This window comes from Somniosus microcephalus, unplaced genomic scaffold, assembly GCF_052327205.1.
Source record: "Somniosus microcephalus isolate GS21.2 unplaced genomic scaffold, FLI_Smic_1.0 unresolved_chr1, whole genome shotgun sequence".
Taxonomy (NCBI): Eukaryota; Metazoa; Chordata; class Chondrichthyes; order Squaliformes; family Somniosidae; genus Somniosus; species Somniosus microcephalus.
In genome coordinates this window covers 166,123,116-166,144,980 of record NW_028225179.1, presented here as the reverse complement: position 1 = coordinate 166,144,980, position 21,865 = coordinate 166,123,116, and the positions used below count along the sequence as shown (strand labels likewise).

Genomic DNA, 21,865 nt, shown 5'->3' with positions numbered 1-21,865 from the left:
TTTGATGTAATGTTTTCCTGACTGACCTGTTTGGACACCATTCACACCATTGATTGCTGTGATTATCTCTCTGCCGAGGTGTGATAAATGGCAGTTAGAAAGATTACCTGTAAACATCTGACATTATTCTCTGACTATATAAGCTGTGTCTTTATGCATCTCTCCACTTCACCTGACGAAGGAGCAGCGCTCCGAAAGCTTGTGGCTTCAAATAAAGCTGTTGGACTATAACCTGGTGTTGTGTGACTTCTTACATTTGTCCACCCCAGTCCAACTCCGGCATCTCCACACCACATCTAATTTTGTGATTACAATTATTTCTAAAGGGCACAATTTTCCCTCTTTTTCCATCTCCTACAGGTGTTTACAACCCGTTTCCCTCAGATGGATGTGTATGTCAGGCCTTTCGTGGGGAACCCCAGGAGGTGTAGCAAGGAATCAAAGGCCTTGAGTGACAGCCTGACACGGGACAATGTCAAGTACAATGACAACATCTACTATGTAGCTTTCTGCAAGAGGTAGGACACAGTCCGGCAGGTATTTAGCGGAAGCGCAGATAAATTGCACACTGGGTGTTTGGCGGATATCGTGAGGCTCTCTGCCAGCTCAATGCCAGCGCTGGCAGTAGGGACGAAACGGTCCAATATTCAACCCCCACTTGCATCGAGCGAGGCTGCGCATTGGAGACGGTCTCACAAAACCATCCCTTAGATGGAATAAATTCAGATTCTCTGACCGGGACTTCTTAATACAATTTTTTTGAAATAACTTTTTTGATGGAGTTTGTGCCGGTTACAAGGTGAGGGGTGTTAGCGCTGGGGACTGAGAGTCTTTTCAATCTGGGCACTTAGTGACAGCATTGAGCACTGACAGGGCAGGCAGGACATGGTTAGACAGTGCAGGAAGCTCTCTCCGCCTGTGCCCCAATGGCCTCAGTTTAGCACTCTCCCCAATTCTCCCATGAGCCATCCTGTGGCTTCTCTGGGTAGGTTTAGTGTCTGTTCGTGCTGCGTTAGAGGCTGGGTTGCACTGTTGGCCCCAGCACCCTAGAAACTGGATCAATTAAGTTCACTTTGGCCCCTTACAGCCAGCGCACAGAGCAGACATTGGTGCCAGTAGTCTCCGGTGCCAATGGTCAGAGGCCATTGCTAATTCACTGCATCACACAGAGTCCTACGTTTCTCTTAGCCCCACACCGACAAGCACGATATGCTCCGGCTGAGGAGATGTGCAGGTGTGGTGTCCCAGATACCTGGCAGAAAGGGGATCGGAGAGGGGAACGAGAGGAGATCGGAGGGGGGAAGGAGAGGGGATTGGAGGGGGGAAGGAGAGGGGATCAGAGGGGGAATGGAGAGGGAGGCCTGAGACTGGAAGGAGTGGACCTGGAGGCAGCACAGCGAGAGCAGAGCAGTTAAAAGGAGCAGTCCCGAGCGGCAGGAGCCTGAGACCAGAAGGAGCGGACCTGGAGGGAGCACAGCGACAGCGGAGCAATTAAAAGGAGCGGCAGCAACTCAACAAAGGCAGTTTTTGAAAAAGTGACGTCAGTGTAAAAAAAGTGACATCGGCACAAGGGAAGGAGCTGATTGGTGAGTAGCTGGTGAGTGTATTTTTTTAAGTTTATAAGTTTATTTCTGCTAAGTTAGTTAATAGCCAATTAAATAGAAGGAAAGAGCTGATTGGTGAGTAGCTGGGGAGTGCTTTTTGTTGAGTTTTAAGTTTATTTCTGCTGGGTTAGTTCTTAGTCTATTAAATAGAGGCATGGCAGGGCAGCTCAGTCCCGTGGAGCGCACATCCTGTGCCATTTGGGATGTCTTGGATGCTTCACGTAGCCTAGATGACCACATGTGCAGGAAGTGTCGCCAGCTACAGCAACTCGAGCTCCGGGTTTCGGAGCTTGAGCGGCGGCTGGAGTCACTGTGGTGCATCCATGAGGCTGAGAGTTACGTGGATAGCACGTTTCTAGAAGTGGTCACCCCGCTGCTTAAGAGTGTGCAGGCAGGGAGGGAATGGGTGACCGCCCGACAGAAGAGGAGGACCAGGCAGGTAGTGCAGGAGTCCCCAGAGTGCACCATGCTCTCCAACCAGTATTCTGTTCTGAGTATTGGTGACAGCGATGGTTCCTCTGGGGAGTGCAGCCAGAGTGCAGTGGGAGTTTCTGCTGCACAGGACGGGAGGAAAAAGAGTGAGAGAGCTATAGTGATAGGGGATTCTATTGTAAGCGGAATAGATAGGCATTTCTGCAGCCGCAAACGAGACTCCAGGATGGTATGTTGCCTCCCTGGTGCAAGAGTCAAGGATGTCTCGGAGCGGCTGCAGGGCATTCTGGAGGGGGAGGGTGAACAGCCAGCTGTCATGGTGCATATAGGTATCAACGATATAGGTAAAAAATTAGATAAGGTCCTAAAAGCTGAATATAGGGAGTTAGGAGGTAAATTAAAATATAGGACCTCAAAGGTAGTAATCTCAGGATTGCTACCAGTGCCACGTGCTAGTCAGAGTAGAAATAAAAGGATATTTCAGATAAATACGTGGCTAGAGGAATGGTGCAAGGGGGAGGGATTCAAATTCCTGGGACATTGGAACCAGTTCTGGGGGAGGTGGGACGAGTACAAACTGGACGGTTTGCACCTGGGCAGGACCGGGTCCGATGTTCTAGGGGGAGTGTTTGCTAGTGCTGTTGGGGAGGGTTTAAACTAAAATGGCAGGGGATTGGGAACCTGTGCAGGGAGACAGAGGAAAGGGAAGCAAGGATAGAAGCAAAAGGCAGGAAGGAGAAAAGCAAAAGTAGAAGGCAGAGAAATCAAGTGTGTAAATCAAACATGGCCACAGTAAATAATAATTCTAAAAGGACTAAGAATGTTAAAAAAACAAGCCTGAAGGCTTTGTGTCTTAATGTGAGGAGCATTCGTAATAAGGTGGATGAATTAGCTGCGCAAATAGATGTAAATGGATATGATATAATTGGGATTACGGAGACATGGCTCCAGGGTGACCAAGGCTGGGAATTCAACATCCAGGGGTATTCAATATTCAGGAAGGACAGGCAGAAAGGAAAAGGAGGTGGGGTAGCATTGCTGGTTAAAGAGGAGATTAACACAATAGTAAGGAAGGATATTAGCTCTGATGATGTGGAATCTGTATAGGTAGAGCTGAGAAATACCAAGGGGCAGATTGGAGGGTAGCTAATGTAACCCCAGTATATAAAAAAGGTGGTAGAGAGAAAACGGGGAATTATAGACCGGTAAGCCTGACATCGGTAGTGGGGAAAATGCTAGAGTCCATTATAAAAGATGTAATAGCTGAGCACTTGGAAAACAGTGACAGGATCGGACAAAGTCAACATGGATTTACAAAAGGTAAATCGTGCTTGACTAATCTACTGGAATTTTTTGAGGATGTAACTGGTAGAATAGATAAGGGAGAACCAGTGGATGTGGTGTATTTGGATTTTCAGAAGGATTTCGATAAGGTCCCACCTAAGAGATTAGCATGTAAAGTTAAAGCACATGGGATTGGGAGTAAGGTAATGATTTGGATAGAGAACTGGTTGGCAGATAGGAAGCAAAGAGTTGGAATAAACGGGTCTTTTTCTGAGTGGCAGGCAGCGACTAGTGGGGTACCACAGGGATCGGTGCTAGGACCCCAGCTATTTTCACAATATATATTAATGATCTAGACGGGGGAACTAGATGTAATGGCCCAGAAATTCGGGTCGGGGGCTTCCCGCGGGTGCAAGCCCCCGACCTACCCCCCGACCTGCGCGCCGACAGTTGAGGCCTGGGCCTGCGTGGATTTCCGGTCTGTGGCCCGCTCCAGCTCCCGGCGCGCTGTGCTTGCGTGATCCAGCGGCATAGTTAGTTCGATGCGTCGGCTGGGATCACGTGAGCACTGGGCAACCAATCGGAGGATGCAAAAGTCCATTCATGAGTTAGACATAAGACCTGTCAAACTCATGAAAACTCCGGGTGCCCAAAACAGTACATAACCTTAAAAGAAATTTCCAAAAAAATCACACTATTTAAATCAACTATAAATAACATTAAATAACCATTTTAAACAATAATTTAAATTTTTGAAAAAAATAATTTTATAAAAAATCAGAGCTAAAAATACACTTACCATACTGTAAAGTATTTAAAAATAATAAACCTGTGGAAAAAATGTTCTAATTTTAATTAATTGACCACTTACCTTTTAAAATGAAGTCCTTACGTCTGCTTTTTTAAAGTGTAAAAAGTGGAGGCCTTCATGCACGGGCAAAACTGTAAAAAAAACGGAAGTTCAACGCACACGCGCAGACTCCTGCGTGCACGCATTCGACCTCTGAACCCCTTCGTTCAGAGGATCGGAAATGCCGGTTTCCCGCGCAGGCGTAGTGCATGCAAGAAACCGGCACTTCCATCAGGTCCACGCGTGGGTACTCCGTCCGTACTCACGCGTTGGGACCCGAATTCCTGGGCCAATATCTCCAAGTTTGCAGACGACACAAAGCTGGGTGGGCGTGTGTGCTGTGAGGAGGATGCCGAGAAACTCCAGTATGATTTGGACAGGTTGGGTGATTGGGCAGAAGCATGGCAGATGCAGTATAATGTGGATAAATGCGAGGTTATCCGCTTTGGTGTCAAAAACAGGAAGGCAGATTATTATCTGAACGGCAATAGATTGGGAGAAGGGGAAGTGCAACGAGACCTGGGTGTCCTTGTGCACCAGTCGCTGAAGGTAAGCATGCAGGTGCAGCAGGCGGTTAAGAAGGCAAATGGTATGTTGGTCTTCATAGCGAGAGGGTTCGAGTACAGGAGCAAGGATGTCTTGCTGCAGTTGTACAGGGCCTTGGTGAGACCACACCTTGAGTATTGTGTGCAGTTTTGGTCGCCTTATCTGAGGAAGGATGTTCTTGCCATGGAGAGAGTGCAGCGAAGATTCACCAGACTGATACCTGGGATGGCAGGAATGACGTATGAGGAGAGATTGGGTCGATTGGGCTTATATTCACTGGAGTTTAGAAGAATGAGAGGGGATCTCATTGAAACTTAGAAAATTCTAACAGGACTAGACAGACTAGATGCAGGAAGGATGTTCCTGATGGCCGGGGAGTCCAGAACCAGGGGTCACAGTCTAAAGATAAGGGGTAGGACATTTAGGACAGAGATGAGGAGGAATTTCTTCACCCAGAGAATGGTGAACCTGTGGAATTCTCTACCACAAAAGGCAGTTGAGGCCAATTCATTAAATATATTCAAGAAGGAGTTGGATATATTTCTTAAGGCTAAAGGGATAAAGGTTTATGGGGAGAAAGCAGGGACAGGGTACTGCATTTGGATGATCAGCCATGATCTCATTAAATGGCGGAGCAGGCTCGAGGGGCCGAATGGCCTACTCCTGCTCCTGTCTTCTATGTTTCTATGTAAAGTCTACGGCACCATGGGTGGCTCAGCTACACAGGGGGGGGAGGAAAAAGAGTGGAAGAGTAAAAGTGGTAGGGGGTTCGATAGCTGGGGAGCAGACAGGCATTTCTGCGGCTGTAGACGTGACTCCAGGATGGTATGTTGCCTCCCTAGTGCCTCGGTCAAGGTTGTCACTGAGCGACTGCAGGACACTCTGAGGGGGGAGGGTGAACAGCCAGAGGTCGTTGTCCATAGCGGTACCGACGATATGGCAGAAAGCGGGATGAGGTCCTGCAGGCAGAATTCAGGGAGCTAGGAGAGAGGTTAAAAAGCAGGACCTCAAAGGTAGTAATCTCTGGATTACTCCTGGTGCCACGTGCTAGTGAGCACAGGAATAGGAGGATAGAGCAGATGAATGCATGGCTGGGGAGATGGTGCATGAGGGAGGGCTTTAGATTCCTGAGGCATTGGGACCATTTCTGGGGAAGGTGGGACCTCTGCAAGCCGGACGGGTTACATTTCAACAGAACCGGGACCAATATTCTCGTGGGGTGGTTTGTTAGTGCTGTTGGGGAGAGTTTAAACTAACTTGGGCACCAGCATGTAGGAGTAGATAAGTGGAATACGGTGCATATAAGAGTGAGTGTGTTGGATGGTACTGGAGAAGATAGTACTAGAGGCAGTAGTAGTAACATATTAGATAGGAGCTGACTAAGAAGGACTATGAAAAATTCAAAAATGGGTTTAGAATGCATGTATATAAATGCACAAAGTGTGGTGAATAAAGCACAATTAGCTGTGTGGCAATACAATGTTGTGGCAATAATGGAAACGTGGCTTAAAAACGGTGAGGACTGGGCACTTAATGTTCAAGGGGGAAGGGTAAGGGGAACCAAAGCAAGGGCTCCTTCGATGACGAGGGAGCTAGAGAAGATGATGAAACAAAAAAAGAGGGTGTATGATGCATGTCAGGTGAATTCTTCAAGGGAGAACCAGACCAAATACAATAAGTTGAGCGGGGATGTGAAGATGAAAATAAGATTGGCAGAGTATATGAGAGTAGAATGGCGTTTAAGATAAAAGGGAACCCAAAAATCTTCGACTGGCATGTAAACAGTAAGCGCGTAGTAAGAGGCGGGATGGGGCCTATTAGAGACAAAGAAGGTGAGATATGCTTGGTGGCGCAGGGCAAAGCTAGAATACTCAATGAGTACTTTGTATCGGTGTTTACTAAGGAGGTGGATGTTGACAAAATATCGGTAGAAGTGGAAAATATAGAAGCAATGGAAGGGGTGAAAATTGATGGACATGATGTATTAGTAAAGCTGGGTATGCTTAGAGTGGACAAGTCGCCTGGTCCAGATGGCTTGCATCCCAGGTTGCTAAGGGAATTGGGGGAGGAGATAGCGGAAGGGCTTGCCATAATTTTCCAATCTTCCCTAGATGCGGGAGAGGTGCCTGAGGATTGAAAAGTGGCAAATGTGGCACCATTGTTCAAGAAAGGGTGTAAGGACAATCCTAGTAACTACAGGCCGGTCAGTTTAACATCAGTGATGGGTAAAGTTTTAGAAACAATAATCAAGGAAAACATTAACGAGCATTTGGAGTGGTTTAAGCTAATTAAGGAGAGCCAACATGGATTTGTAAAGGGCAGATCATGTTTGACTAATCTAATTGAATTTTTTGATGAAGTAACAGGAAGGATTGATGAAGGGAATGCAATGGATGTTGTTTACATGGATTTTCAGAAGGCATTTGACAAAGTACCACATAGAAGGCTGGTTAACAAAATTGAGGCTCATGGAATAGGTGGGTCAGTGGCAGTTTGGATAAGGAATTGGCTTAAGGACAGAAAACAGCGAGTTGTGGTAAATGGCTGTTTTTCAGGCTGGAGGATGGTAGCCAGTGGTGTTCCCCAAGGGTCAGTGCTGGGGCCACTGCTTGTTTTGATATATATAAATGACCTGGATATTGGAAAACAGAGTAGAATTTCTAAATTTGCCACAAACTTGGGGGTGTGGCAAACAGTGATGATGATATCAATCAGCTGCAACAGGACATAGAAAGGCTAGCAGAATGGGCAGACAAGTGGCAGATGGAATTTAATATAGAGAAGTGTAAGGTGATGCATTTTGGCAGAAGGAACAGGGAGAGGCAATATACACTTAATGGCACAGTTTTAAAGAGTGTGCAGGGACAGAGGGACCTGGGAGTTAATGTGCATAGGTTCCTGAAGGTGGTGGGACATATTGAGAGAGTGGTTAGCAAAGCATATGGGATCTTGGGCTTCATAAATAGAGGTATTGAGTACAAAAGTTGAGAAGTTATGCTGAACCTTTATAAAGTGCTGGTTAGGCCACAACTGGAACATTGTGTCCAGTTCTGGTCACCACACTTTAGGAAGGATGTGAAGGCCCTTGAGAGGGTGCAGAGGAGATTTACCAGAATGGTTCCGGGGATGGGGGATCTTAGCTACAAGGACAGGTTGGAGAAACTGGATTTGTTTTCATTAGAGCAAAGGAGGTTGAGGGGTGATGTGATAGAGGTGTACAAGATTATGACGGGTTTGGATAGGCTAGACGGGGAAAGACTGTTCCCACTAGTTGATGGTACAAGGACTAGGGGGCACAGATTTAAGGTTTTGGGCAAGAGATACAGGGGGCGATGTGAGGAAATACTTTTTTACGCAGCGAGTGGTGAGGACCTGGAACTCGCTGCTGACGGAAGTGGTGGAAGCGGAGACACTCAATGTTTTCAAGGGGAGACTGGATAGGCACTTGAGGGAAATAAACTTGCAGGGCTACGGAGATAGAGCGAGGGAGTGGGACTGACTGGATTGCTCTACAGAGAGCTGGCACGGACTCGATGGGCCGAATGGCCTCCTTTTGTGCTGTTATGACTCTATGAATCTATGACTCTATGAGAAGGGATCGGAGGAGGGAAGGAGAAGGGATTGGAGCGGGGAGAGGAGAGGGGATCGGAGGTGGAGGAGGAGAGGGGATCGGAGCAGGGAGAGGAGAGGGGATTGAGGGGGGATCGGAGAGGGGAGCAGGGAGAGGAGAGGGGATTGAGGGGGGATCGGAGAGGGGATCGGAGAAGGGAGAGGAGAGGGGATCGGAGGGGGAGAGGAGAGGGGATCGGAGAGGGGAGAGGAGAGGGGATCGGAGGGGGAGAGGAGAGGGGATCGGAGGGGGAAGAAGAGGGGATCGGAGGGGGAGAGGAGAGGGGATTGAGGGGGGGAGAGGAGAGGGGATTGAGGGTGGGAGAGGGGATTGAGGGTGGGAGAGGGGATTGAGGGGGGGAGAGGAGAGGGGATTGAGGGTGGGAGAGGAGAGGGGCTTGGAGAGGGGATCGGAGAGGGGAGAGGAGAGGGGATCGGAGGGGGAGAGGAGAGGGGATCGGAGGGGGGAGAGGAGAGGGGATCGGAGGGGGGAGAGGAGAGGGGATCGGAGGGGGGAGAGGAGAGGGGATCGGAGGGGGGAGAGGAGAGGGGATCGGAGGGGGAGAGGAGAGGGGATCGGAGGGGGAGAGGAGAGGGGATCGGAGGGGGAGAGGAGAGGGGATCGGAGGGGGAGAGGAGAGGGGATCGGAGGGGGGGGGGAGAGGAGAGGGGATCGGAGAGGAGAGGGGATCGGAGGGGGGAGAGGAGAGGGGATCGGAGAGGGAGAGGAGAGGGGATCGGAGGGGGAGAGGAGAGGGGATCGGAGAGGGGAGAGGAGAGGGGATCGGAGGGCGAGAGAAGAGGGGATCGGAGGGGGAGAGGAGAGGGGATCGGAGGGGGAAGAAGAGGGGATCGGAGAGGGGAGAGGAGAGGGGATCGGAGAGGGGCTTGGAGAGGGGATCGGAGGGGGGAGAGGAGAGGGGATCGGAGGGGGGAGAGGGGAGTGGGAGAGGAGAGGGGATCGGAGGGGGAGAGGAGAGGGGAGAGGAGAGGGGAGAGGAGAGGGGATCGGAGGGGGGAGAGGAGAGGGGATCGGAGGGGGGAGAGGAGAGGGGATTGGAGAGGTGATCAGAGGGGGGAGAGGAGAGGGGAACGGAGGCGGAGGGGGGAGAGGAGAGGGGAACGGAGGGGGAGGGGGGAGAGGAGAGGGGATCGGAGGGGGAGAGGGGAGAGGAGAGGGGATCGGAGGGGGGAGAGGAGAGGGGATCGGAGGGGGGAGAGGAGAGGGGATCGGAGAGGGGATCGGAGGGGGAGAGGAGAGGGGATCGGAGAGGGGAGAGGAGAGGATTGGAGGTGGAAGAGAGAGAGAGGAGAGGGAATCGGAGGGGGGAGAGGAGAGGGGAGAGGAGAGGGGAGAGGAGAGGGGATCGGAGGGGGGAGAGGAGAGGGGATCGGAGGGGGGAGAGGAGAGGGGATCGGAGGGGGGAGAGGAGAGGGGATCGGAGGGGGGAGAGGAGAGGGGATCGGAGGGGGAGAGGAGAGGGGATCGGAGGGCGAGAGGAGAGGGGATCGGAGGGCGAGAGGAGAGGGGATCGGAGGGGGGAGAGGAGAGGGGATCGGGGGGGGAGAGGAGAGGGGATCGGGGGGGGAGAGGAGAGGGGATCGGAGGGGGGAGAGGAGAGGGGAGAGGAGGGGGAGAGGAGAGGGGATCGGAGGGGGAGAGGAGAGGGGATCGGAGGGCGAGAGGAGAGGGGATCGGAGGGGGAGAGGAGAGGGGATCGGAGGGGGGAGAGGAGAGGGGATCGGAGAGGGGAGAGGAGAGGGGATCGGAGGGGGGAGAGGAGAGGGGATCGGAGGGGGGAGAGGAGAGGGGATCGGAGAGGGGAGAGGAGAGGGGATACGAGAGGGGATCGGAGCGGGGAGAGGAGAGGATTGGAGGTGGAAGAGAGGGAGAGGAGAGGGGATCGGAGAGGGGATCGGAGGGGAAGAGGAGAGGGGATCGGAGGGGGGAGAGGAGAGGGGATACGAGAGGGGATCGGAGCGGGGAGAGGAGAGGATTGGAGGTGGAAGAGAGGGAGAGGAGAGGGGATCGGAGAGGGGATCGGAGGGGGAGAGGAGAGGGGATCGGAGGGGGGAGAGGAGAGGGGATCGGAGAGGGGATCGGAGGGGGAGAGGAGGGGGAGAGGAGAGGGGATCGGAGGGGGGAGAGGAGAGGGGATCGGAGGGGGAGAGGAGAGGGGATCGGAGGGGGGAGAGGAGAGGGGATCGGAGGGGGGAGAGGAGAGGGTATCGGAGGGGGGAGAGGAGAGGGGATCGGAGGGGGGAGAGGAGAGGGGATCGGAGGGGGGAGGGGGGAGAGGAGAGGGGATCGGAAGGGGGAGAGGAGAGGGGATCGGAGGGGGAGAGGAGAGGGGATCGGAGGGGGAAGAAGAGGGGATCGGAGGGGGAGAGGAGAGGGGATTGAGGGTGGGAGAGGAGAGGGGATCGGAGGGGGGAGAGGAGAGGGGATCGGAGGGGGGAGAGGAGAGGGGATCGGAGAGGGAGAGGAGAGGGGCTCGGAGAGGGGAGAGGAGAGGGGATCGGAGGGGGGAGAGGAGAGGGGATCGGAGGGGGGAGGGGAGAGGGGATCGGAGGGCGAAAGGAGAGGGGATCGGAGGGGGAGAGGAGAGGGGATCGGAGGGCGAGAGGAGAGGGGATCGGAGGGGGGAGAGGAGAGGGGATCGGAGGGGGGAGGGGAGAGGGGATCGGAGGGGGAGAGGAGAGGGGATCGGAGGGAGAGAGGAGAGGGGATCGGAGGGCGAAAGGAGAGGGGATCGGAGGGGGAGAGGAGAGGGGATCGGAGGGGGGAGAGGAGAGGGGATCGGAGGGGGAGAGGAGAGGGGATCGGAGGGGGGAGAGGCGAGTGGATCGGAGGGTGAGAGGAGAGGGGATCGGAGGGGGGAGAGGAGAGGGGATCGGAGGGGGGAGAGGAGAGGGGATCGGAGGGCGAGAGGAGAGGGGATCGGGGGGGGAGAGGAGAGGGGTTCGGAGGGGGGAGAGGAAACGGGATCAGAGGGGGGAGAGGAGGGGGATCGGAGGGGGGAGAGGAGAGGGGATCAGAGGGGTGCGGAGAGGGGATCGGAGTGGGGAGAGGGGATCGGAAGGGGGAGATGACGGGGGATGTGTGCCAGATACGCATCCAGGACATTGGGCTACAGGCCGGGACACTGGGAATGTTGTAATTAGCCAAACTGTATGAGGTTTGTGAAGGCGACGGCTTTGATCGTGTGAGAGCCGGACGCTGGCAGTGGGAGACTCACACACAGTTGGCGGGGGGATGGTGAAATGAATGGGGAATTGCTGGAACTACGCCCGCCGTTTCCCCGCCCCGCCAGCTGTGTGTCAGGCCCCGCCAGTCCACAGAATCTAGATCAGATCTGGACTCCGATAGGCAGATGGATTCCACGTGCGGCGCTTTGTGCCCCGTTTCTGAGCATCCTTCTCCTACCCAGGAGAGGCTCCTAATTCTTTATCTGTCTTCACAATACGGAACAGGAACGCAAGGCTCGGATCTGCAGTTGGGAACAGGGCCAGACGGTCTGAGAGCAAAGAATCAGACTCGAAATCAGGCGAGAAAAAAAAAGGTGATGATGACGGGAAAGATGACGATCCTTTTGGTGTAGATGTACCAAAGATCATGTCTCTGCAATTAGAAAATATCAGGAACAGCGACAAGGAGCGGTAAGTGAAATAAGGGCTCTGCAATAATGGGTGGTTCACCATCCTGAGGGACTGGAGGTAACGGGGTGATGGTGAGAGAGAAAAGCTTCTCCGCCCCACAGCGCTGCTCCAAGAGCAAAGGAGAGCATGAAGAGGCCCCACTGGCTCCATCAGTCAATGCGCCACCTGGTGCAGGACGGAGCCACCCAGATCCCAGCTTGGATCCCTGGGCTGTGCCAATCGCAGCTGGGGTGATGGTGCAGGCGGTGCATACAGCCTCAGTGTCCATGAGTGAACAAGGGTGCTGGTGATGGGCAGGGGGGGGGGTGGTGGTTGGGGAGAATTGATCGGGGGGAGAGTAGATCGGAGGGGGGTGAGGAGAGGGGATCAGAGGTAGGAGAGGAGAGGGGATCGGAGGGTGAGAGGAGAGGGGATCGGAGGGTGGAGGGGAGAGGGGATCGGAGGGTGGAGGGGAGAGGGGAGTGAAGGGGGGAGGGGAGAGGGGATCGGAGTGGGGAGAGGAGAGGGGATCGGAGGGGGAAGAGGAGAGGAGATCGGAGGGGGAGAGGAGAGGGGATCGGAGGGCGAGAGGAGAGGGGATCGGAGGGTGGAGGGGAGAGGGGATTGGAGGGTGGAGGGGAGAGGGGATCGGAGTGGGGAGAGGAGAGGGGATCGGAGGGCGAGAGGAGAGGGGATCGGAGGGCGAGAGGAGAGGGGATCGGAGGGCGAGAGGAGAGGGGATCGGAGGGCGAGAGGAGAGGGGATCGGAGGGCGAGAGGAGAGGGGATCGGAGGGCGAGAGGAGAGGGGATCGGAGGGGAGAGAGGAGAGGGGATCGGAGGGCGAGAGGAGAGGGGATCGGAGGGGGGAGAGGAGAGGGGATCGGAGGGCGAGAGGAGAGGAGATCGGAGGGCGAGAGGAGAGGGGATCGGAGGGGGGAGAGGAGAGGGGATCGGAAGGAGAGAGGAGAGGGGATCGGAGGGCGAGAGGAGAGGGGATCGGAGGGGGGAGAGGAGAGGGGATCGGAGGGCTAGAGGAGAGGGGTTCGGAGGGGGGAGAGGAGAGGGGATCGGAGGGGGGAGAGGAGAGGGGATCGGAAGGAGAGAGGAGAGGGGATCGGAGGGCGAGAGGAGAGGGGATCGGAGGGGGGAGAGGAGAGGGGATCGGAGGGCGAGAGGAGAGGGGATCGGAGGGGGAGATGAGAGGGGATCGGAGGGGGAGAGGAGAGGGGATCGGAGGGAGAGAGGAGAGGGGATCGGAGGGTGGAGGGGAGAGGGGATCGGAGGGAGAGAGGAGAGGGGATCGGAGGGTGGAGGGGAGAGGGGAGCGGAGGGGGGAGGGGTGAGGGGATTGGAGTGGGGAGAGGAGAGGGGATCGGAGGGCGAGAGGAGAGGGGATCGGAGGGTGGAGGGGAGAGGGGATCGGAGGGTGGAGGGGAGAGGGGATCGGAGGGAGAGAGGAGAGGGGATCGGAGGGTGGAGAGGGGAGCAGAGGGGGGAGGGGGGAGGGGATTGGAGTGGGGAGAGGAGAGGGGATCGGAGGGAGAGAGGAGAGGGGATCGGAGGGCGAGAGGAGAGGGGATTGGAGGGAGAGAGGAGAGGGGATCGGAGGGTGGAGGGGAGAGGGGATTGGAGGGGGAAGAGGAGAGGGGATCGGAGGGGGAAGAGGAGAGGGGATCGGAGGGCGAGAGGAGAGGGGATCGGAGGGCGAGAGGAGAGGGGATTGGAGGGTGGAGAGGAGAGGGGATCGGAGGGCGAGAGGAGAGGGGATCGGAGGGAGGAAGGAGATGGGATCGGAGGGGGAAGAGGAGAGGGGATCGGAGGGGGAAGAGGAGAGGGGATCAGAGGGGAAGAGGAGAGGGGATCGGAGGGCGAGAGGAGAGGGGATCGGAGGGGAAGAGGAGAGGGGATCGGAGGGGAAGAGGAGAGGGGATCGGAGGGGGGAGAGGAGAGGGGATCGGAGGGGGGAGAGGAGAGGGGATCGGAGGGGGAAGAGGAGAGGGGATCGGAGGGCGAGAGGAGAGGGGATCGGAGGGGGGAGAGGAGAGGGGATCGGAGGGCGAGAGGAGAGGTGATCGGAGGGGGAGAGGAGAGGGGATCGGAGGGGGGAGAGTAGAGGGGATCGGAGGGCGAGAGGAGAGGGGATCGGAGGGCGAGAGGAGAGGGGATCAGAGGGCGAGAGGAGAGGGGATCGGAGGGCGAGAGGAGAGGGGATCGGAGGGAGAGAGGAGAGGGGATCGGAGGGCGAGAGGAGAGGGGATCGGAGGGGGGAGAGGAGAGGGGATCGAAGGGGGAGAGGAGAGGGGATCGGAGGGCGAGAGTAGAGGGGATCGGAGGGAGAGAGGAGAGGGGATCGGAGGGCGAGAGGAGAGGGGATCGGAGGGCGAGAGGAGAGGGGATCAGAGGGAGAGAGGAGAGGGGATCGGAGGGCGAGAGGAGAGGGGATCGGAGGGGGGAGAGGAGAGGGGATCGGAGGGGGAGATGAGAGGGGATCGGAGGGGGGAGAGGGGGTCGGAAGGGGGAGAGGAGAGGAGATCGGAGGGCCGGAAGGCGAGAGGAGAGGGGATCGGAGGGGGAGAGGAGAGGGGATCGGAGGGGGAGAGGAGAGGGGATCGGAGGGCGAGAGGAGAGGGGATCGGAGGGGGGAGAGGAGAGGGGATCGGAGGGGGAGAGGAGAGGGGATCGGAGGGGGAGAGGAGAGGGGATCGGAGGGGGGAGAGGAGAGGAGATCGGAGGGCGAGATGAGAGGGGATCAGAGGGGGGAGAGAGGGTCGGAAGGGGGAGAGGAGAGGAGATCGGAGGGCGAGAGGAGAGGGGATCGGAGGGCGAGAGGAGAGGGGATCGGAGGGGGGAGAGGAGAGGGGATCGGAGGGGGAGATGAGAGGGGATCGGAGGGGGGAGAGGGGGTCGGAAGGGGGAGAGGAGAGGAGATCGGAGGGCGAGAGGAGAGGGGCTCGGAGGGCGAGAGGAGAGGGGATCGGAGGGCGAGAGGAGAGGGGATCGGAGGAGGGAGAGGAGAGGGGATCGGAGGGCGAGAGGAGAGGGGATCGGAGGAGGGAGAGGAGAGGGGATCGGAGGGCGAGAGGAGAGGGGATCGGAGGAGGGAGAGGGGGTCGGAAGGGGGAGAGGAGAGGAGATCGGAGGGCGAGAGGAGAGGGGCTCGGAGGGCGAGAGGAGAGGGGATCGGAGGGCGAGAGGAGAGGGGATCGGAGGAGGGAGAGGAGAGGGGATCGGAGGGCGAGAGGAGAGGGGATCGGAGGAGGGAGAGGAGAGGGGATCGGAGGGGGAGAGGACAGGGGATCGGAGGGAGAGAGGAGAGGGGATCGGAGGGGGGAGAGGAGAGGGGATCGGAGGGGGGAGAGGAGAAGGGATTGGAGGGAGAGAGGAGAGGGGATCGGAGGGGGGAGAGGACAGGGGATTGGAGGGGGGAGAGGAGAGGGGATCGGAGGGCGAGTGGAGAGGGGATCGGAGGGGGGATGGGAGAGGGTATCGGAGGGCGAGAGGAGAGGGGTTCGGAGGGGGCGAGAGGAGAGGGGATCGGAGGGTGGAGGGGATCGGAGGGTGGAGGGGAGAGGGGAGCGAAGGGGGGAGGGGAGAGGGGATCGGAGTGGGGAGAGGAGAGGGGACCGGAGGGGGAAGAGGAGAGGGGATCGGAGGGGGAGAGGAGAGGGGATCGGAGGGCGAGAGGAGAGGGGATCGGAGGGGGAGAGGAGAGGGGATCGGAGGGGGGAGAGGAGAGGGGATCGGAGGGGGAGAGGAGAGGGGATCGGAGGGGGAGAGGAGAGGGGATCGGAGGGGGAGAGGAGAGGGGATCGGAGGGGGGAGAGGCGAGTGGATCGGAGGGTGAGAGGAGAGGGGATCGGAGGGGGGAGAGGAGAGGGGATCGGAGGGGGGAGAGGAGAGGGGATCGGAGGGCGAGAGGAGAGGGGATCGGGGGGGAGAGGAGAGGGGTTCGGAGGGGGGAGAGGAAACGGGATCAGAGGGGGGAGAGGAGGGGGATCGGAGGGGGGAGAGGAGAGGGGATCAGAGGGGTGAGGAGAGGGGATCGGAGTGGGGAGAGGGGATCGGAAGGGGGAGATGACGGGGGATGTGTGCCAGATACGCATCCAGGACATTGGGCTACAGGCCAGGACACTGGGAATGTTGTAATTAGCCAAACTGTATGAGGTTTGTGAAGGCGACGGCTTTGATCGTGTGAGAGCCAGACGCTGGCAGTGGGAGACTCACACACAGTTGGCGGGGGGATGGTGAAATGAATGGGGAATTGCTGGAACTACGCCCGCCGTTTCCCCGCCCCGCCAGCTGTGTGTCAGGCCCCGCCAGTCCACAGAATCTAGATCAGATCTGGACTCCGATAGGCAGATGGATTCCACGTGCGGCGCTTTGTGCCCCGTTTCTGCGCATCCTTCTCCTCCCCAGGAGAGGCTCCTAATTCTTTATCTGTCTTCACAATACGGAACAGGAACGCAAGGCTCGGATCTGCAGTTGGGAACAGGGCCAGACGGTCTGAGAGCAAAGAATCAGACTCGAAATCAGGCGAGAAAAAAAAAGGTGATGATGACGGGAAAGATGACGATCCTTTTGGTGTAGATGTACCAAAGATCATGTCTCTGCAATTAGAAAATATCAGGAACAGCGACAAGGAGCGGTAAGTGAAATAAGGGCTCTGCAATAATGGGTGGTTCACCATCCTGAGGGACTGGAGGTAACGGGGTGATGGTGAGAGAGAAAAGCTTCTCCGCCCCACAGCGCTGCTCCAAGAGCAAAGGAGAGCATGAAGAGGCCCCACTGGCTCCATCAGTCAATGCGCCACCTGGTGCAGGACGGAGCCACCCAGATCCCAGCTTGGATCCCTGGCTGTGCCAATCGCAGCTGGGGTGATGGTGCAGGCGGTGCATACAGCCTCAGTGTCCATGAAGTGAACAAGGGTGCTGGTGATGGGCAGGGGGGGCGGTGGTGGTTGGGGAGAATTGATCGGGGTGTGGGGTAGGTGGAGAGTAGATCGGAGGGGGGGTGAGGAGAGGGGATCAGAGGTAGGAGAGGAGAGGGGATCGGAGGGGGGTGAGGAGAGGGGATCGGAGGGGGGTGAGGAGAGGGGATCGGAGGGCGAGAGGAGAGGGGATCGGACGGGGAGAGGAGAGGGGATCGGAGGGGGAGAGGAGAGGTGATCGGAGGGGGAGGGGGCGAGAGGGGATCAGAGGGGGGAGAGGATGAGGGGATCGGAGGGGGAGAGGAGAGGTGATCGGAGGGGGAGAGGAGAGGGATCGGAGGGGGGAGAGGAGAGGGGATCGGAGGGGGAGAGGAGAGGTGATCGGAGGGGGAGAGGAGAGGTGATCGGAGGGGGAGAGGAGAGGGGATCTTGTCGCGAATGCTACTTGCATTTCGATAAAGTGCCTTCAACTTTGCCTGTTTAATATTTTTCTGCACTTTGACCCTCTTTACAGTTGGCCTTTGTTTCTGCTCCCTATTAGTTTTGCTGACTACTTTTCTAACTTGCACTTCCAGCTTTGTTTCTCTCTGTTCTGGGCACGTGTGCAGGAAGTGTCTCTAGCTGCAGCTACTCGAAATCCGTGTTTCAGAGCTGGAGCTGCAGCTGGAGTCACTGTGGAGCATCTGTGAGGCTGAGATCTTTGTGGATAGCACGTTTAACAAGGTGGTCACACCGCAGGTAAAGAGTGCACAGGCAGAAAGGGAGTGGGTGGCCGCCAGACAGAGTAAAAGAACTAGGAAAGTAGTGCAGGAGTCCCCTGGGTCCATCTCCCTCTCCAACAGATATTCTGTTTTGGATACTGCTGGGGGAGATAGTTTCTCAGGGGAGAGCAGCAAGAGCCAAGTCCGTGGCACTACGAGTGGCTCAGCTGCACAGGAGGGGCAGAAAAAGAGGGGGAGAGCAATAGTGATGGGGGATTCTATCGTAAGGGGAACAGATAGATGTTTCTGTGGCCGCAGATGTGACTCCAGGATGGTATGTTGCCTCCCTGGTGCCAGGTTCAAGAATGTCACTGAGTGGCTGCAGGACATTCTGAAGGGGGAGGGCGAACAGCCAGAGGTCGTAGTCCATATCGGTACCAACGACATAGGTAGAAAGAGGGACGAGGTCCTGCAAGCAGAATATAGGGAGCTAGGAAATAAATTAAAAAGCAGGACCTCAAAAGTAGTAATCTCAGGATTACTCCCAGTGCCACGTGCTCCATCCGAACCTCCCTGCTCTTATATTCTATGCCTTGGCTAATGAAGGCAAGAATCCCATATGCCTTTTTAACTACCTTATCTACCTGTCCTGCTGCCTTCAGGAATCTATGTACATGCACACCAATGTCCCTCTGATCCTCTGTCCTTCCTAGGGTCCTACCATTCATTGTGTATTCCCTTGCCTTGTTAGTCCTCCCAAAATGCATCACCTCACACTTTTCAGGGATAAATTCCATTTGCCACTGTTCTGCCCATCTAACCAACCCATCTATATCGTCCTGTAGCCTGAGGCTTCCCTCCTCGCTATTTACCACTCCAATTTTCGTGTCATCTGCGAACTTACTGATCATACCTCCTACATTCATATCTGAGCATTCCCACCATTTAGTGACATATAACTCAACTGATGATTGGGAGGAGGTCGACAGGGCAGGCCGTACGTGGCCCTGTGAGAGTTATCTTGCTTTTCTAGCTGACCACATTAACTGGTAGATGCCACTGTCATGGCTGCACTGGAGCAGCCTGCCTGTGACAATGACTGGATCAAATTACACGTTCCAGACAAACTGTTGGGTGCGTCTTGTCCCCCAAGGGGACCAATCAGAAATCTGGTCCAACCCACTTGTGGGTGCAAATAAACGCAGTCCCTAGTTGCTGCCCAGCAAGTTGCTGCAGGGGGTTGTCTGTGGATGTAGACTGAAGGCAGAATTGAGGTGGACTATGATGGCTCCACCAACGCTTATTCCCTAGCCTCCCAACACAAGCATACGTGCACTAACGCACACATTAACACACTGAGATGCACACAATTAAAGGTACATGTTCACACAATTAGCAGCATAGTAATTGGGGTTCACTAAAAGAGACCCGAATCTTGATTACTCTCCAATTAGGGAGAGTTGGGCAGATTATTTTGGGGGAATTTCCGAGTCAGTTTCAATTCTGAAATGTGAAGGTTCATGGAGAGATTTGAGAGTGGAGACCCAGAGACTGGTCAGATAAGAGAAGATCAGCAGGGCTCTAAAATGAAATGTAGCTCATTGTCCACCTGGACAGGACGATGAGACTCGGTTTCTCCATCAGTCTACATCAATACATGGATTCCAGGCAAGAGTGCTCACTGAGATAGCTATAGACGTATAGCGAGCGAAATGAGTACAATGCTGGAGAGATGGGCAAACAGTTCATATCTTGGCATGAGACAACACTGAAGGAGGTCATTCAGCCCATCGTGCTTGTGCTGGCCCTTACCATAAAATCATAGAATAGAATCATAAAATGGTTACAGCACGGAAGAAGGCCATTCGGCCCATCGAGCCCGTGCCGGCTCCTCACAAGAGCACCACAGCTCACTCACCCCACACTGCAAAAAAATTTCTTCCAGGTACTTATCCAACTCCCTTTTGAAAGCCGCGATTGAGTCTGCCTCCACCACCCTTTCAGGCAGCGCATTCCAGATCCTAACCACTCGCTGCGTAAAAAAGTTTTTCCTCATGTCGCCTTTGGTTCCTCTGCCAATCACCTTAAATCTGTGTCCTCTGGTTCTCGACCCTTCCGCCAATGGGAACAGTTTCTCTCTATCTACTCTGTCCAGACCCCTCATGATTTTGAACACCTCTATCAAATCTCCTCTCAAACTTCTCTGCTCCAAGGAGAACAACCCCAGCTTCTCCAGTCTATCCACGTAACTGAAGTCCCTCATCCCTGGAATCATTCTTGTAAATCTTTTCTGCACCCTCTCTAAGACCTTCACATCCTTCCTAAAGTGCGGTGCCCAGAATTGGACACAATACTCCAGTTGAGGCCGAACCAGTGTTTTATACAGGTTCATCATAACTCCCTTGCTTTTGGACTCTATTCCTCTATTTATGAAGCCCAGGATCCCGTAAGCTTTTTTAACCATTTTCTCAACCTGCCCTGCCACCTTCAACGATTTATGCACATATACCCCCAGGTCTCTCTGTTCTTACACACCCTTTAGGATTGTACACTTCAGTTTATATTGCCTCTCCTCACTCTTTCTACCAAAATCACTTCACACTTTTCTGTGTTAAATTTCTTTGAAAGAGCTCTCCAATTAGTCCTACTCCCCTGTCCTTTCCCCATGGCCCTGCAAATATTTCCCCTTTATGTATTTATCCAATTGCCTTTAGAAAGTTACTATTGAATCTGCTTCCACCGTCCTTTCAGACAGTGTGTTCCAGATCACAACAACTCGCTGCGTAAACAACATCTCTCTTCATTTCCTCTCTGGTTCTTTTGCCTGATACTTCTTTGATTTAAATTTCAGGGCCGAGATCTGGTTCATTGCTACTGGAAGTCCAAACTATCCCATCTCGTGAGGCGGGAGGAAGGGAAGACGAATGGTGCACCGAGGCCATTCGGAAGAAGCTTCAGCTTTGGTTAATTTTACACGCCGCTCTCTCTGCCTCTGCTACTGACACACGCTCTCAACACTGGCACTACTTACACAGAGCCAAGCGGAATGTCCCTTTAACCGCAGTCATTCCAATGATTAATGTCAATTAATCACTGGACTATTCTGCTGACGGGGTCTGCCAGCTTGTCTGAGATCGGCTCGTTGTAATCAACTAATCCCAGAGCGTCACAGTGACAGGACCGCCAGTGAACCCATGAACCAGAAACCCGCTTCCCACACCAAACCCGATAGCGATTCTCCAGCTGACACTGGAGGCCGTGGATAATGGTACCAGATGGATCCCAGTGTACCCAGAATTCAAGGCCCCTGTTGCTTGTGGAATTGTGCGTCACCGGGAAGACCAATCTCCTCACTGACGATCTTCCTGGCTGCTCGGGATTTCAAGGAGCAAAACGTACGTCAAAGAGCGATGTTCTTGTGATGGGCTGGCTTCATCCCTCGTCCCATGTACTGTGATCAGAAGCTCGATATACAACTTCACACAATAATTCAACTCTTTGATGCCTGCCATTCTCTTGGAATATTTGGCTCCTGCTTTAGTCATCTCGTTTAAGGTCTTGTTTCACATGGCACCACCTCGTCTCAGCTATTAAGAGTCCATAGCCCAGTTTGAAGAGTAATCCAACAAGTTTTCAATTCATGGACTAATATTTGACAGAATAGTCATCAGATATTTTGATGTTGCCAAACAATCTTTAAGTAGGTCAGTGCTATTGGATCCCATCATCCTAACATATATTCCTTGTATCTGTATTGATGTAGAAGGGCTCTTGTATTGTAAGCACTGTTGTTGCCGTACAAGGCACTCAGAGTCAGGAGTGTTCCCATTCCATTCTGGGCTTTGTTGTTGATGGGACGGACACATTCGGACTGATTTCACAGTGAGGCCCTTTCACAAGATCCAGTACATGCACCGCACAAACTGCAGCAACTGCGCTTCAATTCTGTAACGTTCCAATCCGCAATTCTGCAATAAAATTTACAGCATTTGAAACTGTGATCTCTGTGTCTTGTTAAATATCCACTGCCTTTGGTATTGGCAGTTCAAACTGAAATATATAACCCAACTTTGCAAACGTAGCAGGTTCCTTTACAACTGCACAGGTCGATGTCCCACGGTGATCCACACAACGAGACAAGGCCAATGTTATGTTCATTAATAACTAGACATTCTTATTATGAACAGCTAGCTTCTAGCTAGACATTTATTCAGTACACGTTCTCTAGGTACAGCATCTGTAGAGATTCCGCATGTGTGCTTCTGTGTGCAG

The 21,865-nt window shown here is 54.6% G+C and overlaps 1 protein-coding gene across 1 annotated transcript in view; it reads left to right on the top strand.

Moving 5' to 3' along the window:
• The window catches only part of LOC147096489 (uncharacterized), a 48,485-nt gene extending 26,914 nt beyond the window's left edge, over positions 1-21,571 (top strand). Inside the window, exons 5-8 of the mRNA XM_085974131.1 lie at positions 361-518; positions 11,800-11,985; positions 16,425-16,610; positions 20,445-21,571. Coding sequence (XP_085830257.1) covers positions 361-518; positions 11,800-11,985; positions 16,425-16,610; positions 20,445-20,496 — 582 coding nt within the window. The 3' untranslated portion in view covers positions 20,497-21,571. The remainder of the gene's footprint in view (positions 1-360; positions 519-11,799; positions 11,986-16,424; positions 16,611-20,444) is intronic.
• The last annotated feature ends 294 nt before the right edge of the window (positions 21,572-21,865 follow it).